We start from the raw sequence: 17,500 nt of genomic DNA, 5'->3' as shown, positions 1-17,500 counted from the left end.
GCTAACGTCAACTAAAACTGTCATCGAGGTACCCCGAAGTTGTCAAATGTGGCCACATAAGAGAGTACCCTTAAAGTTTAATTCTGTTGTCGAACTAGACAACGTCAGCTTCTGTACGTTAGGTGGTTCAGTGTGCGGTGATTCAGCCAAAGGTAAAAGCACTAGCACCCCTGTTTTCCCCATGACGTCAGTGCTGTTGTCTCTGTGCGTGCCCCAATGAAGTGATTGCATATTAGGGACTAGAAATCGCCATGCCTTCCTAAGCTGGAAACTCCACCTGACATGCTACGTCAAGGCGGTTTTAACACCTTCTCTCTCTCCCTCACTCACTCCACACAAACACACACGACCTCACCCTCTTGTTCTCTGCATCACCTTGAGGTAGCCTAAGCCATCTCTGCTAAAGAGCCGTGTGCATGATCAATAACAACCTTGTATTTTGGGATGGAGAGCAATCCATGGCAATGCTGTTCCCATTGTTTACGGTAGTGCCACCTCTGCAATCCTGCATTATTTATTGCTTTTGTACACCAGAGGAAAGGTGATTGCAAATGCCCTAATTTTATTTTGAATGACTGTGGATGTAGCCATCAGACGGAAATGCTGAATTGCAGAACATCATTTGGCACCTCGACTAAACAACAAATCTCGGTACTTTGTCACCTACTTATGGTTTTAGTCAGTGAGTGACTGACTGAATAGAGAAACTTGTAGGGCAAACCACAGGTGAATAACATGGAATCTGTTTGCAGTGCACAATGACAAATGGTGATTGTTGTGATAAGGTGTCAGTCAGTTAAGCAGCATGAATACCTGAGTCGATCTAGTGCGTTTTGCTTTGTGACTCATTGATCAGTCAGCATATCTACCATCAGTGGGTGTGTTTGTGTGTGCTGTTAAACCTGTACTTTCCAAGTTTACTGCACCGAGTGCCACAGTTTTGCACAACCACCACCACCACTTACAAGCAAAAAATGTGTCGTGTCATCCATGAAAAGAGGGAAAAAAGAACAAAGGGGTTTGGGCTGTGGAAAAGACTGGGAAAACAGGCTAGCGGAGACTCCCATCGACCCCTAACGGAGGTCCCCAGTGAATCCCATGTGTAGCTCTGGGCCCACCAGCTGGGCCTCAGGTTGGGGCCTAGTGGGGAAGCCTCGCTTAGTCACAACCACCTCTCCATGCCTCAGGAGAGGGACAACGTCATCCATTGTTTATTCCTCAACAGTAATCATTGTTGAAGGTAGCAACACAATGTAGAGAATAAGGCTTTTCTTCTAGCATCGTGGCTGCATTTGAGGCTGTGTCAACATCAAGAGATTGCAGATTTTTGGTAGATTAATATTTTTCTTTGAACAGATCATTCAAATGACTCTAGACTGAGATATCACATGATGCACACATGCCTGCATGGTCTATCCGTGTCTTTTTGCTATTGTGGAGAACAGGGACAATGCTGCCTTATAAATATTTTGAGAAATTATGTTTGTGATCAAAACATGGAGTTGTATGTGGTGTTGGGTGTAACCTATTACCTAGTTTCAGGTAGCACTCAGACATGTCGTAAGAAAGGCGTGATGTAAGAAAGGCTCTTGATGTCTGTGAGGCTTGTTACTGCTGGTAGACCTAATGCCGATCAGCAGAAAATACTCCTGTGCTGACATATTTGGAAAAATCTCCGCATGAGCATGGAAATTCATAAGCGAAGTGCCTGCAGATTGGCCTGGATTCTAAGGGAACAAAACCACACACACACACACACACACACACGGCGGTATTGTTTGTATACACACCCACAGCTAGAAAGGCTAGCAGCTTTAGCTGTGGGTGTGCTGGCATTGTAGCAGCTGGGCTAAGACGATGAGCGATGATGTTAGGCCTCTCCAGTCAAGTAGCATTCTTTGAGGTCAAAGCACATTAGTGTTAACATTAGTGTTATCCAGCTCCTTGCCATGTATGCCCAATGCAAACCACCATAGACAGCACCCACCCAGGCACACACACACCATGTAAGGTGAGATGAGCGCTTTTCATTTTGCTCTCAGTGGAGCTGTCCTGGTCTCCTCCGTTGCCCCGTTTGTCAGTATTATCAATAACTCTTGTCTGTTCCCATTACTCTGTGTGTGTGTGTGTGTGTGTGTGTATGCGTGTGTGTGCGTGGTGTGTATTTATGCACTTTATGGATCTCTTGGAGCTGGTGTGTGTTGGGGGTTCTCAGGCATTCGGTCTTTGAATAAAGCCCGGGCAATGCGGTGATATGCCCATCCAAACACTGTAACCTGACGTACTGCGTGGGCAGAATGAGTGCACATTAGAGAATGCTGTCGGGTGGTTATGGGTGGTAGAGAGGGACACTAGTCTTAGTGGGTGCTGGAGGATCTACTTAAAACCCTTATCAAGTTAAAGCATGTCACATGTTGTTCAAGCATCAGTTCAGATTGCTGTGAATGAAATGTGTAAGCTCTAGGCTGTTCTCTGTAGATCAGAGGAGGCTGTTTCTGATCAATTTCTTGGTTTGTCTGTGTTAGAAAGCCCCCCCCAACCTGATATTCTTGCTCTAGAGCCTATCTGCCTCTGTTAGTTTGTTCAGTTTTCTGAAAGCCTGTCTGTGCCTGTCCTTCATAAGAGGTGGATGGATGTCAGACTCACTTGAAGCATTCTGACAGTGAGGCATGAATGTGTTGGTGAAGACTTTGACATTTTACTGGACGTGTGTGTGTGTGTGTGCGCATACGTGTGTGAGTTTGGACTTAATGGTCCCTTATTGGAAAGACAGAGGGATCCTTTAGCCTAATTGGCCTCAGGGTGGCTAAAGCTGTTCTGTTTGTCAGTTGCTAGACAGTCTTTCACTGTGGAGACAGCAACACTCTTCCCCTGTGCCATTGTGGTGTTGTGAAATCACTGGTTTCAATGCTGGGACTTCTGGGTTCTTCTGTTTCCACGTAGTTTCTTCCCAGTAGCTTCCTGAAGGGGAAGGGAATTCCGATGCAGATTCCGCACTGCGACTCTGGAATGTGAGGAAAATTCCGGCTCTGACCTCAGTCCTCTGCTCCATGTCATTGTGTGCTCTGAAGTGTGCTATCTGGATTGACACATAGTGTGAGGATGAGGGTGTGTCGAGACGCTTGGCTCTTTGTCTTCCCTTAGGGGCTGTTGCTCTCACACACTCCTTGTCATTGCATTCTCATTGCATTTTTGTTTGTTTGTTTGTTGTTTGTCTGAATGGTTTGTTGTTTGTCTGAATGGTCTTTTTAGCTGGCTGGGAATGTGAGGTAAATAGCTAGTCTTAGAGACAAGGCAAAGCGGTGGGTTCAACCAGAACTAAGCCAATTGGACTTCCTTGGTTTATATACTTAGGCCTAATGCTTAGTAGTTACAGGCCTACTCATTTTACACAGTAATTTAGCATACTTTCCTTCACAGGAGAATGCCACATTTCTGGGTTACTTTATTTTTGCATGACCAAGCCTTTTTAATGTGCATGGATCACTGTTATTGCATCCTTGCTGGTTTCAGGTTACAGGACAAATGGGGTAAAATGGGGTCAGTGCACCTTATTGCCTCTTTTAAACTGGTTATTACATTCCAGAGGAAAAACTGAGCTTTCAATAAAGAGAAGTGGATGGTGAAGTTCATTGGGTTTTGTAATAGCATTACACTGTACTCTCCTCTCCTGTGTGTGCGCTAGGGCTGGGCGATAAAACGATATCAATAATAAAAAAAAATACGTTCGATAGAACATTCGATAATTAAAAGCAACACACCTCCCGCCTTACGTTGTCCATAAATAAATAGGCTAAATATAGCTTGCATTGTAGCATGTGCAACTCTACCAGAGTAGGCTATAGAAGTAGGCCTACCTCAACACAGACTCACAATGAGTCATTGCCCCGTGCACTCTCTCTCTCTCTCTCTCTCTCTCTCTCTCCCTCTCAACAGGCGCATCCCTTCTCAGCATGCACATGTAATCCAAACATTCACAATCGTGCAAGAAAACTGGCTAAATTGCTATTAAATTCGATTAGCATCATTAGCACGCTGCATGAATTTGTTCAAAACTGTTGCATTCAAATTGACTGCTACATTCTAATAATCTCAATCGCGATGCGAATGGAAAAGTATTTTCCAAGACTCAAACGGGCCTGTCCCAAGGAGAAAAAGTATTCATTTGAAACTTAAACACACGTGGGGAAACTGAACAGTCTAACCAGTAGACTATGATAAACTAGCAAATTAAGCTACTTTGTTTCACAATATTTCCAGGCTTCAACCAGTGCTGCTTTTCATTCAGACTTATGTGCACATTTATTTATTTGAGTGTTTTTCATGATTATGTTGCTATTTCTTTTCCCTGTTTGCTTTGATTGATAACTGGTTATTAAAAACAGAGCAAGGTTAAGTTTAAAATAGAAGTGTTTAAATTGAACCTTTTTCCCCCTTCTGGTCCTTCTGGTAAAATAGATTGTTTTTAAAAATCAATAATTATCGATATCGACTGATATGAAACACTTATATCGTGATACAGTTTTCAGCCATATCGCCCAGCCCTAGTGTGCGCGTGTGTGTCTGTGTCTGTGTGTGTGCGTGCCGACTCATTGCCACAAAACTGTTGTGTGAATGGTGGAAGATGGCTCTCTGTTGCAGACAACATCCGCCATAGGCAAGAGATGAAAAAGACTTATTAGGCAATGGCTCTTTCTGAGTGGAAAAAAAGGCTATTCACACTTGGAAGGTGTGTTTGCTGTTAGGCTAATCTTTGCTTTAGTTTGCTGTTGTAGCCATAAATTAAATTAACCAAGCTCTCTTAAAACCATGCAACTATCAGCTGTTTGTCCAGTTCAGTTCCTCAGCTGGAAAAGGGTGTTTTATTGCACTCTCATGGGCCACGGGCATCGCCTCCTCTCCTCCGCCTGAGTCAGAGGCTCAGCCATAATGGCAAATTAGAACTTGGAGGAACATTCCTAATAGAAGCTCATCAATGTTCTGTCACCCTCTATCCTTGGGGCCTCTAGGTCCACGTGGCTGAAAAATCATTCATCAAAAATTCATTCATCAAAAGAATTAATTAATTTGATCAGGACTCGACATTAATGGTTACCCTTGGCTACCAAATTATTAAAAGTGGCAACCAAAACCTTATGCCAAGATGGCACCCACTTTTAACCACTTCTAAAAGTTAACTTTGAGTCCTGAATTTGATCCATCAAATGTAATGCGTCACCGTGGCTTGATTACTTTTTTCTGACTTGTCAAAGTCAGTTCAGTTTTGGCCTATTATTTCCTGTCAGAACAGTATGCAGTCAGTCTCTGTGATAAGGTTATGTACTTGACAGGCTGCCCTTGGATACGCCTCACGTCACCCCCCCCCACACACACACACCTCTCCATTTAGGCGTTCCCTTGGTAGGTGTTTGCAAGGGGAGGGGAGGGGGGGGGGGGGTTGTGGGAGCGTGCCCTGCCTGCGTGCCCCGCCTGCGTGCCCCGTCTCTGGGATGCAGGGCTGGGAGTGTTGCCTTGGCCTGGGTCTGATGGAGGGCCGACACTCGATAGCGGCAGCAAGTGTGTGGGGATAAATATTTAACAGCCCAGGGCTGGTGACGTGACTGTGGAGTCTGGCCATGTGTGTGTCCGTATATGGCTGTGTCTGCATAATGTGTGTGTGTGTACATCATCTACATCGTGTGTGTGTGTAGCCTCATTCAGAGACCTCTGCTGTACGTCACACTGTGTTTGTGGAGAGGTTGGCACTCTGTGCTCTTCAATAATTCAGACAGGAACCTTCAATGGTCTCTCTCTCTCTCTCTCTCTCTCTCTCTCTCTCTCTCTCTCTCTCTCTCTCTCTCTCTCTTCTCTTTCTCTTTGGGTTTCCATCACCTACCCTCCCTCTATTGTATCATCTCTATCCCTCTACCTTCTCTCTCTCTCTCTCTCTCTCTCTCTTTCTCTTTCTCTTTGGGTTTCCATCACCTACCCTCCCTCTATTGTATCATCTCTATCCCTCTACCTTCTCTCTCTCTATCACTCCTTTTCTCCCCATCATTCTCTGTGTCTCTCTTTCTCTCTCTCTCTCAGGGGTGTCTCGTTTCGCTCTTGATCTAAATGTGCCTGTTTCTTTCATTACATGCACCCTGTCACTTCTCCATTCTTTGTCTCTCATTTCTTCACCCCCTTATTTCCCTGTTGCTGCTGTTGTTAAAGGGGAAGAGAAAGAGAAAGAGATGGTCCAAAGACAACCTATAGAGAGAGAGAGAGAGAGAGAGAGAGAGAGACCCACCCAGAGGGGAGAAATAGATTCAGAGTTGGAGAGAGAGAGAGAGAGAGAGACTGATTGAGAGAGGGGCAAGAACAGCAGTGAGTTTCTAGATGGCAGAACTCTGTCCTCCTCTGACCTCATGTTTTCCTCTGGAGTGTCTGACTGAATGGGAGGAGGATCCTCTGGCTGCCTGCATATGCTGCTGTGGACTGGACTCCCTCCCCAACTGCTCATTCACTGTGTGTCTGTGACGTGGCTCTCTTTTGCTCTCTTTTGGCCTCAGTCTTCTTTCTCATTTTCTCTCTCTCTCTCACACACTCTCTCTCTCTCTCTCCTGTCATTTGATCATCCTGCCACGACTTCATGTTTGTTGTAGCCTGTGTAGCAGCAGAAGGCATGTTAAATAACATGAGCCATGTAGTTGTTTATGTATTATGTAGGCCCATAGACATGGTTTTGTGGCATTTTGCACACTGATGACTAGGCTGGAATGTAGCTCTCTCTCTGTCCCTCTCTGTCTCTCTGTCTCTCTCTCTCCCTCTCTCTCTCTTCCTCCCTCTCTCTCTCTCTCTGCATCTCCTATTCAATTAGTTTGCTTAAATGTAGTGCCATAGTCATATTTGCATGGTGTGTATGGATGGAACATATGTACCTGTGTGTGTGTGTGTGTGTGTGTTAAGCTTTGATCTTCTAATTGCCCCCTTGTATTTCAGGCGGCTGGCTCATTTCTGCTAAGTGTGAGATTACGGAGTAAACAAGATTAGCTGGGCTGCCAGTGTCTCAGGGAGAGACAGACAGGGAGAGAGAGAAACACACATCACTAGTAGTGGCACAGTGATCAATGAGGCAGTGCGCTTTGCTTAACCATTGTCAATGTGTTGTATTGTATATTGCCTATATATATATATATATATATATATATATATATATATATATATATATATATATATATATATATATATATATATATATATATATATATATATATATATCTCACCGGTGCTATCGACAGGAAACAAATTCCCTGTGTGTACTAACTTTAATACATTTGTTTCTGATGTGTAGTTTGCTCATTTTTGTTCTGAAGAAGGCCTTAGGGCCAAATCGTCATCAGTAAAATAACATAGGCTACATATGGCACCAGAGTGCGCAACACCTTTTTATTATTCCTGGAGTACCCCTTACCACCTATTAGACTCAGTGCAGCTTAATGCATATTTGCACTGAGGTGGCATATTACTTGCCCCATAGTAATGACTGTTGCTGAGTTGCTGTACTCAGAGACGTTAGGGAAACAAAGCCATGACCTTGGCTGCGCTCTCTAATGGCAGGCTGGTTTACAGTCAACAGCTTATTAGTGTAGACTGGCCCATTCAGCAGATGCGAATGTCAGTGGTGGACTAAATCTATGTCAACATAAATTACTCGTATGAAGCAATGGCGTGCTGACTTCATCCAATAATGAAAAAAAAGGAGTTTATTGCCCTTTGCTGGATCACTTGGGGTCAGGGACAGTCTTCTCTGTTCGGCCAAATGACTGGATGACTGGCCAAATGACTGGATGTTGACAAGCCTGCATTATCCTCAGGATCTGAGACATACCCTCCATATCTCCAATATCAACCTTTAGACCTCTAGCAAAGTCCAGTAATGGGATGCGTGATGTCTTACCATAACTACCAGTGTCCATGCAAACAGTGGAGGCTTCCAGCCCTGAGACACACAGGGTGTGTTCTATGTGTTGCAGAACTGCTGCGGCTTAGTTGTGTGTGTGTGTGTGTGTGTGTGTGTGTGTTCACTCACACTGGGAAAGTTTCTTCTGCCGGCATGCGGCAACTGCCCCCCCTATATCTTTCTCTAAACGTTGAACTTGAACCGTTTACTGCTCTCCTTATACACTCTAGGAAAAGTCGACTCCACTTGTTTCTCTTCACGCTTATCTTCATGGTTACTCACCAGCGCCGCCCTGAATGTAGCGCTGTGGTTCTTAGATCCACTGGGCCCACCGCCCTGAATGTAGCGCTGTGGTTCTTAGATCCACTGGGCCCACCGCCCTGAATGTAGCGCTGTGGTTCTTAGATCCACTGGGCCCACCACCCTGAATGTAGCGCTGTGGTTCTTAGATCCACTGGGCCCACCGCCCTGAATGTAGCGCTGTGGTTCTTAGATCCACTGGGCCTATCTATGAGTCATCTCCATTAATTACCACATTTATTACATTTCAGACTTTTCTCCCCCAGTTCAATTTGAGACACTTCAAGATTGGCAAGCCTCCTGCCTTGCCTGGCTAATGTGTAGTCAGGAGCGGGCCTTCATTTGATGGATTATCAGACGCTTTATACTTCAATTGCCTTCTATTGCATAGTGAGGGCGTTTGTTTTATGAGTTTCTGTCCTCTGTGCTTGTGTCAGAGACATTGTTGCGTAGCTTTCAACAGAGACTGCAGTGAGAAATACTGCAGTCGTGGAAATACAAAAATGGTGCATGTGGGAAGCTTTTATAATTCTCCTCCTAATTAACTACTCGCATTTACTGAATGTCAGGTGTGTGGGCCTAACTACTTCTGATGGTCCTTGTGCACCACCAAAAATGTGTGAAACTAAACATTAGCAGCCGCAGGTAGCCTTAATAATGTCCATAAAATACATAGCCTAGATTCAACTCACTCACAGTCATTAAATTGCTCTCAGACAGACAGGTGCATAGATGACCTACATTAGGCGTACACAGGCGTTTTTTTTTTTTTTTCACAGGCCATTTTGCCCACCTGAAAGGCCAACTAACCCAAACCCATACACTTTACACATTTGACCTACATTTGAGAATGGAGAATCTGCTACCAGCATCAGCGCTGTCCTCTTTCCTTTTCCCTTCTGAGAATGTGTGGGAGACTCAGGTAGCCTGTCTATGATTCTGGACAGTCCCACTGGCTTGTCTGTCTTGGCAGCATACGGACTGTCTGCCAACACATGTTCTTATGGAAATTCCCCAAGTGAGGCCAATCTCTTGAGCGTAGATAAGTTCCGACTCTCTTGTGCAGTGGCGGCCATATTTGACTGTCAACCACTATTGGAACGGAATTCATCCTCTTGCTTACATTATCAAGATTTGATAAAATACCCCTCTGATAACTTACCTGTACATTTGCCACACACCCACACAGACACTGTGTGTGGGAGAGACCGTCTGTATTTGGTCGGGAAACATTAGTGATAGTGCTCGTTTCCGTAAAAAGATAAATTACTTAAGAGATTTTGTTTTTGTGAGAATTTGTTTACTTCATGTAGAGCAAATTCATTAAGAGAATTTGTTTACTTCATTTTTACTTCTTAATGCAAATTAAAGGGCTGTTCACAACAGGAACAATAACTATGAAGATAACTAGTCAAAGAAACAGAATCAGTAACCGTACAGAAGCATAATGTTTCCTTTTTATATGTTTTGTGCATTTTTGAGTTTGAAAGCTCTTCGTATCTGTGATGTAGCCTAGCTAGGAAAGTGATGTATGACAGCCTTTGTGCTTTGTGTGTGAACGGTAGGGGAAATTAGTGTGCTTATCTGACCCATGCAAAGCACAGATTGTAGGGCGGGGGGGGGGATCCCAACATGTAGCCTCAAAGGCTAATGACCTTTTAGGAATCCAGCAGGTAAACCATTAACTCCACAGTCAAATACAGGCCATGAAGAGAAAGACGGGGCCATGGACGAGGATGGGGAGTGGATGAGCTTTGGACGATTGGCAGATACTGCCTCCACATAGCCAGGCACTTGAACATTGCACTGACTTGGTATCTCTCACACATGCACATTCACACAGATGAATGCACAAAGTACTGAGGTTTGTGAGTGAGTATTTGAGATCTGGCTAATGGCAGTACTTCCCTCTAAACACACATAGATCAGCTTGCACACACACACACACACACACACACACACACACACACACACACACACACACACACACACACACACACACACACACGCACAAACACATTTACACAACTCCCTGAAATCGATAGGTTGATAGCACACATACTGGAAGGGTTAAAGCCTTTGGCCAATATGAAGATAGACTCAAACGTTGTGTAGTTACATCCACTCATATTGGTGCACTACATTTAGTCTTTCCCCTCCGAGACCAATATCCACAGAATCTTTCACCCACAAACACACACAGCCGCACACATTTGTTATTTTTATAAGGGCAGTAGCAGTGTCCAAAGACCAACTCTTGCGTCAGTTGTGTGTCAGGGTGGGATGGAATGACCTGGTAGCTCACACCACCTGTAGGACACAGAAACACTGGTTATGCAAGGGAGCTCCTCTTGCTGTGTTAATTTAACTTTCATAATTATGTGCTTATAATATGTAGACAGATATGCATGCAAGGAAACACTTCTCTCCTCTCTTTGCCAGGGTACATCTTTGTTGTTTTACCTTCTCTCTCTCTCTCTCTCTCTCTCTCTCTCTCTCTCTCTCTCTCTCTCTCTCTCTCTCTCTCTCTCTCTGTCTGTCGCCTCTTTCTGATCTTTCCTTTATCTTTCTTATGCTCCCTCAATCTCAGTACCCCAGCCACCACTCCCCATCATTTATCTCTCGGTCTCCCTCTGTCTGCAGGTTTGCCAAGAACCTGTCCCCGGATAAGATCAATCTGAGCACGCTCAAAGGGGAGGGTCAGCTGACCAACCTGGAGCTAGATGAGGAGGTGCTGCAGAACATGCTGGACCTGCCCACCTGGCTGGCCATCAACAAGGTCTTCTGCAACAAGGCCGCCATACGGGTAAGCACTCCTACTCCTGCTCCTCCTCCTCCTCCTCTTTCTCCACCTTCTTCAAATCCTCCTCCTCCTCCTCTCCTCCCCTTTCTTCTCATCCCTCTCCTCCCCTTTCTCCTCATCCTCCTCCTCCTCTCCTCCCCTTTCACCTCATCCTTCTCCTCCTCCTCCTCTTTCTCCACCTTCTTCAAATCCTCCTCCTCCTCCTCTCCTCCCCTTTCTTCTCATCCCTCTCCTCCCCTTTCTCCTCATCCTTCTCCTCCTCCTCCTCTCCTCCCCTTTCTCCTCATCCTTCTCTTCCTTCTCCTCTCCTCCTTCTCCTCTCCTCCTTTTCTCCTCCTTATCAGCCTTCTCGTTTTCCCCCCTCCCCCTCCTTCTCCTCTTCCCCCCCCCCACTCCTCTTCTTTTTCCTTCTGCTCTATCTGTTTCTCCTCCTCTTCCCCTCACCTCCTCCTCCTCTCCCTCCTCCTCCTGCTCCTGCACCTCTAGCATCTCTAGAAGAGGCTTTGTCATCAATAGATGTCTTATCTGTGTTGGTTGCTGGCCTGCTCAATTGTGATCATCATCATTAGTGTCCTCATATTGGTCATCGTTATTATTATCGCCTTCATGATGATAATCATGCTCACCAGGGCTGTTGCCACAATCCTCATAGCAGATTGTTCATTTGCAATCGTTATCATAAGTATGACTGAGTGTGAGTGTAAAAGCTTGTGTCACCCTCTTCACCATCACAGGGTTCATTGCCTAGCTATGCAGGATTAAATGTATAGTACTAATTCTTATTAAAAAGCTATTTTCACTATAGCAATGACCTTTACTGTAATGACCACGTCTCTCTTTTCTTTCTTTAATCATGCCGACCCTTGAAAACAGTCCCATTAAACCAATTTTGAACCTTATTGAAGAAATGATCTGGGACCAATTTGCCATTTTGTAGAGCCATACACAGGGCTTATAGTGTTCAGGCACCGTGCCTGAATTCAGGCGTGAGCTGGTATGCTTAAGGTTTGAAAATAGGCAATGAGACTACAGTATGAAGTCCTCATAAATGTCTGATAACTTCAGGCACAGACATTGCTATCCCTGCATACAGTATGTGTGGATAATGTTTTGTCTGTGGTCACTCAGGATAGTAGAAACGTCTTTGTGTGTAAACACCATATAATTTCAGAAGTAGGTGTGCAGAATTTCTAACAATCTCCATATTTTCACAACAAATTCGTTCACTTCCGACAGCAGTCAGTAGTCAGTGCCGAATGCTATGAAAGTATCTCGGAGACGAGGCACAGCCTTGTGCTGCAGCTAAAGTGTATTCACAGACTGCATACATGATGCGCTTGCTTTCCCCATAGCTCTCCTGGACGTTGAGGCTTGGAACACCCACCACTGCAGTGCGTTGTGCTCTCTTAAAGAGTTCAGCAAGCCGCAGTATCAACACCACACACACACACACACACACACACACACACCATGCTGTGCTGACCAGCCTCTGATTCACCAGCTGCCTGGCCTTGCTTTAAGGACAGCGCACACTGCAGTGCCTTTTATTGTCTTTCTCTCCATCCCTTCCTCCCTCTCTCCTCCACCTCCATCTCTTTCTCTCTGGTGATAGGTATCCTTCATATGTTTGTCTCATCTCTTCTCTCATCAGGTGTGTGTTCATGAGAAGATGCCTCTCTCATTCCTCATATTATCTCTCTTTCTTTCTCTCTCTCTCTCTCTCTCTCTCTCTCCCCCCCCCCCCCCTTTTGGCTGCAGTAGACCAGCCCATCTGTTAAGCAGACACCTTTTGAATCAATGTAGTCGATGAGGAGAATGCCTGACTCTTACACACACCCACATACACATACACGCATGCATGCAAATCAAGACAGAATGGTTTCGGTAATGAGGTCACTATAACTGTGGTGTGTGTGTGTGTGTGTGTGTGTGTGTGTGTGTGTGTGTGTGTGCGCGTGCGCGCCAGGTTGGTTTGTGCGTTGGAGGTGCCTGGATGTAGGTGTTCTGATTGCTGATTCTGTGTATGTGTCACAGAGTGGGCTGATGGAGAAGGGTGTAGAACATGTGGGGGTGTGTGAGAGAACGAATAGGACGATGGATGGAGGTGTGTGTGTGTGTGCGCGCCAGGTTGGTTTGTGCGTTGGAGGTGCCTGGATGTAGGTGTTCTGATTGCTGATTCTGTGTATGTGTCACAGAGTGGGCTGATGGAGAAGGGTGTAGAACATGTGGGGGTGTGTGAGAGAACGAATAGGACGACGGATGGATGGATGGAGGTGTGTGTGTGTGTGTGTGTGTGTGTGTGTGTGTGTGGGCTTTGAGTTGTATGAGTATTTACACTTTGGAGAGGAATGGGTCCTTGGCACCCTTCCTCTCTCTCTCTCTCTCTCTCTCTCTCTCTCTCTCTCTCTCTCTCTCTCTCTCTCTCCTCTCTCTCTCTCTCTCTCTCTCTCTCTCTCTCTCTCTCTCTCTCCAGATATCCCCTGGATGAAGCTCATTATAGTTGCTGTCAGCGTAGCTGCTGATGCTGCAGGAGTTCTGATTTGCTCTAGCACCCTCCCTCTGCCTTCTCCTCTCTCACCTTGCTTCCATTCAACTAATTCCTTATTCTTTATTATACACACACACAGAAACTCTCCTACACACACACACACACACACACACACACACACATTCACACCTTGAGTTTGTCCTCCTTCCACAGACGCTGATGTCAGCACCGCCCCCGGCCTTCCTCAGAGAAAAACTCTTAGTGACGTAAATGACCATCACTGGACTCAGCGTGATTGTTTTAGCCCAAGTGGCAGTTAGCTGCTGCTTCCTCTCTCTCTCTCTGCCTCATCCTCCCTCGCTCTCTCTCTCTCTCTTGCTCTAGCTCTCTCATCTCTTTCTTTCCTCTCTCCCTCTCTATCTCTTTGTCTCTCTGACATCACTGCACATCCCTCACTCTGACACCTGACCATCATACTGGGCATGTTGCGTAACAGGGGTTCAGTTGCAGGCTTTGGCTTTCAGAGTCATAGTGTGTGTGTGCGTGTGCGTCTGTGTGTTTTTGTGTGTGTTTGCGTGTGTGTTTGTGTACATGCCCACATGTGTGCATTATGTGTGCGTGTGTGTGTGTGTGTGTGTGCGCGCGTGTGTGTTTGCGTGTGTTTGTGTGCATGCCCACGTGTATGCATTGTGTGTGTGTGTGTGTGTGTGTGTGTGTGTGTGTGCGCGCGCATGTGAAGAGAGGTTGGAGACTGTTGTCACCCTCAGCTGTTTAATTGCCTGTGTGGGTGTGAAAATGTGTCTTGTGCAATCTGGTTATGTGCCTGTTTTTTTGTTGTTGTTGTTAATGTGAGAAGAGGTAATGCAATGCAGTGGACGGTCAAGGGAGAGAGACATCTACATGTATAGCCAGATAGAGAGAGATGAAGAGAGTGAGAGAGATGGGGATAAAGAGAGGGGGAGAGAGGGAGAGAGGGATGAAGAAAGGGAGAGAGAGGGATTAAGAGAGTGCGAGAGGGGGATGAAGAGAGTGAGAGAGAGATGAAGAGAGTGAGAGAGTGGTGTTATTTGGCGGTGGTCCAGATCAGTCAGCGGCACACACCTCTGCACCTGTGCAACCTCTCTGGCTGTGTCAACTGGACACATTGGACACAGCCAGACCTTCTGCTCTTCACTGCTTTCTGTTTTCTCTACACCTCTCTCTCTCTCTCTCTCTCTCTCTCTCTATCCCTCCCTCCCTCTCTGTCTCTCTGTTACTGGCTGAGTTCCTCCTACTCCCACCCTCTTGTCACTTTCTCTCTGAGCATTTCCTCAGGCTCTCTGGCTGTCTAACGTCCTGACCCTGTCTTTCCCTTCCTGCTGCTATGATGCTATGTCTCATCTTGTCCACTCTGTAACTCACATCCCCTCTTTCGTGTGGCTTTCATACTCTCTCTCCTCCTCTCTCGTCCTCTCTCCCTCCCTCCCCTTGTCTCCCACTCTCTCACTCCTTCTTTGCAGCTTTTTCTCTCTCTCCAATCAAATTCAAATTCAAATTCAAATGTGCTTTATTGGCATGACTCAGAAAATAGTGTTGCCAAAGCAGTAACATGACAATACAAACAGATACAATATTTGTTTTAAGGGGGGTCAAAGAAAGGAAACTTATAATACTAAACTAAAAGAAAGAAAACTTATGTTAAAAAAAAAAATACTGAAAATATTTTCCTGTGCATTTTTCTTAAGTTTATTTTATCAATGTCTAGTATGCTAAAGGTGTATGCTTCTGTAGGAATGTTTCTTTCTGTGTTATTTTAAAGAGAGAATTATCAGAAGCGTTATGCTTTGCATTGGATGCCATGTTATGTACACCAGTGCCTGAAGGCATATGTTGTTGTGGTTTTCCCAAAGGAATAAATGTCATAAAAGCCAGTTTTGGTCTCAGTACCTTCACCGCCTGACTACCGTTACACTGCATGTACACAAACACACACGCAAACACACACAAAAATATTTCCTCATTCCACAATCTCTCTCTTTCTCTCCACCCCCTCTGTTTCTCTTTTTCTCTCTCCCTTTCTTTCTCTCCCTCTTCCTCATTCTCTCTCCCTCCCTCTGTCCCTCTTCTCAACCTGTCCATCTCCCCCTTCCCTCTCTCTCTCTCTAATCTCCCTTGTGGGAAAGGTCATCATGGCCACTCAGCCATGTCTCATCCAGGGACGTCGCTCTTGCTCCTGCTGTCCGCCCTCCGCCCAGATGCCCCGTCAGCAGTGGGCAGCTCTGAGTCACGGAAGAGAGGGAGAGGGAGAGGGAGAGGGAGAGGGAGAGGGAGAGGGAGAGGGAGAGAGAGAGGGAGAGAGAGGGGTGAAGAGGAGGTAGCGAGAGGTTGAACGAGAGGGGGAGTGGAATGAAGAGAAGGAAGATAGATTGAGAGAGAGGGGGAGAAGGATGGAGAGGAGGAAGAGAGAGGGGGAGGAATGAAGAGGAGGTAGAGATGGGTTGAGAGAGAGGGGGAGTGTAAGGAAGAGAAGGAAGATAGATTGAGAGAGAGGGGGAGAAGGATGGAGAGGAGGAAGAGAAATTAAGAGAGAGAGGGGGAGAAAGACTGGGTGGAGTGGACGGCGCAGGACACACAGCAGACGACCGCAGGGCAGGACCAGGGTGTGTCCCTCTGGTCGTCTCTGAGTCACACACTGACAGGCCATCAGGCTCCAACCTGAAGATGCAGCTAAGAAAAGCAGTTTCCTCAAGCAGCTGATATGCATTTACTCAACTTAATAATAGTCCTTTTGCCATACAGCAAGTGTGCCACTAACTCTGTGTGACGTCTTGCCTGTGTATGTATAAATGGAGTGTGTGAGTGTACGTGACACGCAGCGGAGTTGAGTTTCCTCCGCCAACTCCATTAATTCCGTAGAGAGGGACACCTTGAAGGCCGCTATCCCACTTATCACCCGGTTGCCACTATAGGCAATAGTCATGCCTTTATAGTGCGCAAAGGAAACACGCGGTTCCGTTTAAAAAGAAGCCAACTTGTTTATTGTACTTCTTTCTTTGGTCCTGACAGTGATAATACTGGGTAGTTAGCCTGTTTACAGTTGATTGCATTGTTGTGAAGCCTGCTTCCTTGTTCAGACCGTCGTTTATAAAACTTGTTATGGTTACCATTCAAAATATGCAAAGGTGATTAAAGTTTTTACCAGGCCATAATTCCAAGTAGGTGGTTTTGTGGGAAACCTTGGTAAGGTAACCCAGAGGAAGTTGTAAACCCGATAGAGAATTGCCCAGGGGCTTCAATCTCCAAACTATACAAAGCCAAAAGGCTCTTCTATTAGGAGGTTTACCACTTCCTCAGGGTTAACAGGGTTGCAGGAGTTTTACCTTAATACAACATCTATGAAGCCAATTTGACGGTAAACAAACTTGTAATAGGAGAATCGTTCACCTAGGATAGCCATAGAGCATAACCGTAGCATGTTGCTACTGAGAGAACCAGCAATGTAACTTCAAGAATTGCCGACCCGAAGACACCTCAGTTTTTGCCTGTTGTTAGTTTTTTACCTCCACAACAAAAGCAATGCCATTGTGTACAGGGGGAACAAGCCATGAGAAGTAGGCTATTTACAACAGCAGAGTAAAATATAAATATATTGTGACTCTAGGGGGAGCTCTAGAGTCGCCAACAATACCTGACACTGCATACTAGTATACCTTTAATAACCACCCCACCAGACAATCATAAAAAAGTATTCCATGTCTCCGGGGAGTGGGAATGGCGTATGGATCTAGATATTGCCTTTTCACCTGTAAAGTGGTTTTCTTGATATGTTGTCTTATTTAACACAGGGAATCATAGACTATTCATCTCTTTGAGGATGTGTTATTGTTGCTGATCAAGAATTTTGTGTAACATTTGTTTCTTATAGGTTGACTTTTTGACTATCTTTGCCTGCCCATTTCCTTGTATCTGTATTTCTCCACCCACCACCTGCTCTGTTTGCTGTACC

The 17,500-nt window shown here is 45.5% G+C and overlaps 1 protein-coding gene across 1 annotated transcript in view; it reads left to right on the top strand.

The window, feature by feature from the left end:
- The window catches only part of uhrf1bp1l (UHRF1 binding protein 1-like), a 48,189-nt gene that overhangs the window by 1,005 nt on the left and 29,684 nt on the right, over window positions 1-17,500 (top strand). The window contains 1 exon segment of the mRNA XM_042078675.1: window positions 10,868-11,030. Coding sequence (XP_041934609.1) covers window positions 10,868-11,030 — 163 coding nt within the window.

Source organism: Alosa sapidissima, chromosome 22 (assembly GCF_018492685.1).
Source record: "Alosa sapidissima isolate fAloSap1 chromosome 22, fAloSap1.pri, whole genome shotgun sequence".
NCBI classification, from domain to species: domain Eukaryota; kingdom Metazoa; phylum Chordata; class Actinopteri; order Clupeiformes; family Clupeidae; genus Alosa; species Alosa sapidissima.
Note: the sequence above shows the minus strand (reverse complement) of the source record. Positions and strands in the feature narration are given on the sequence as shown.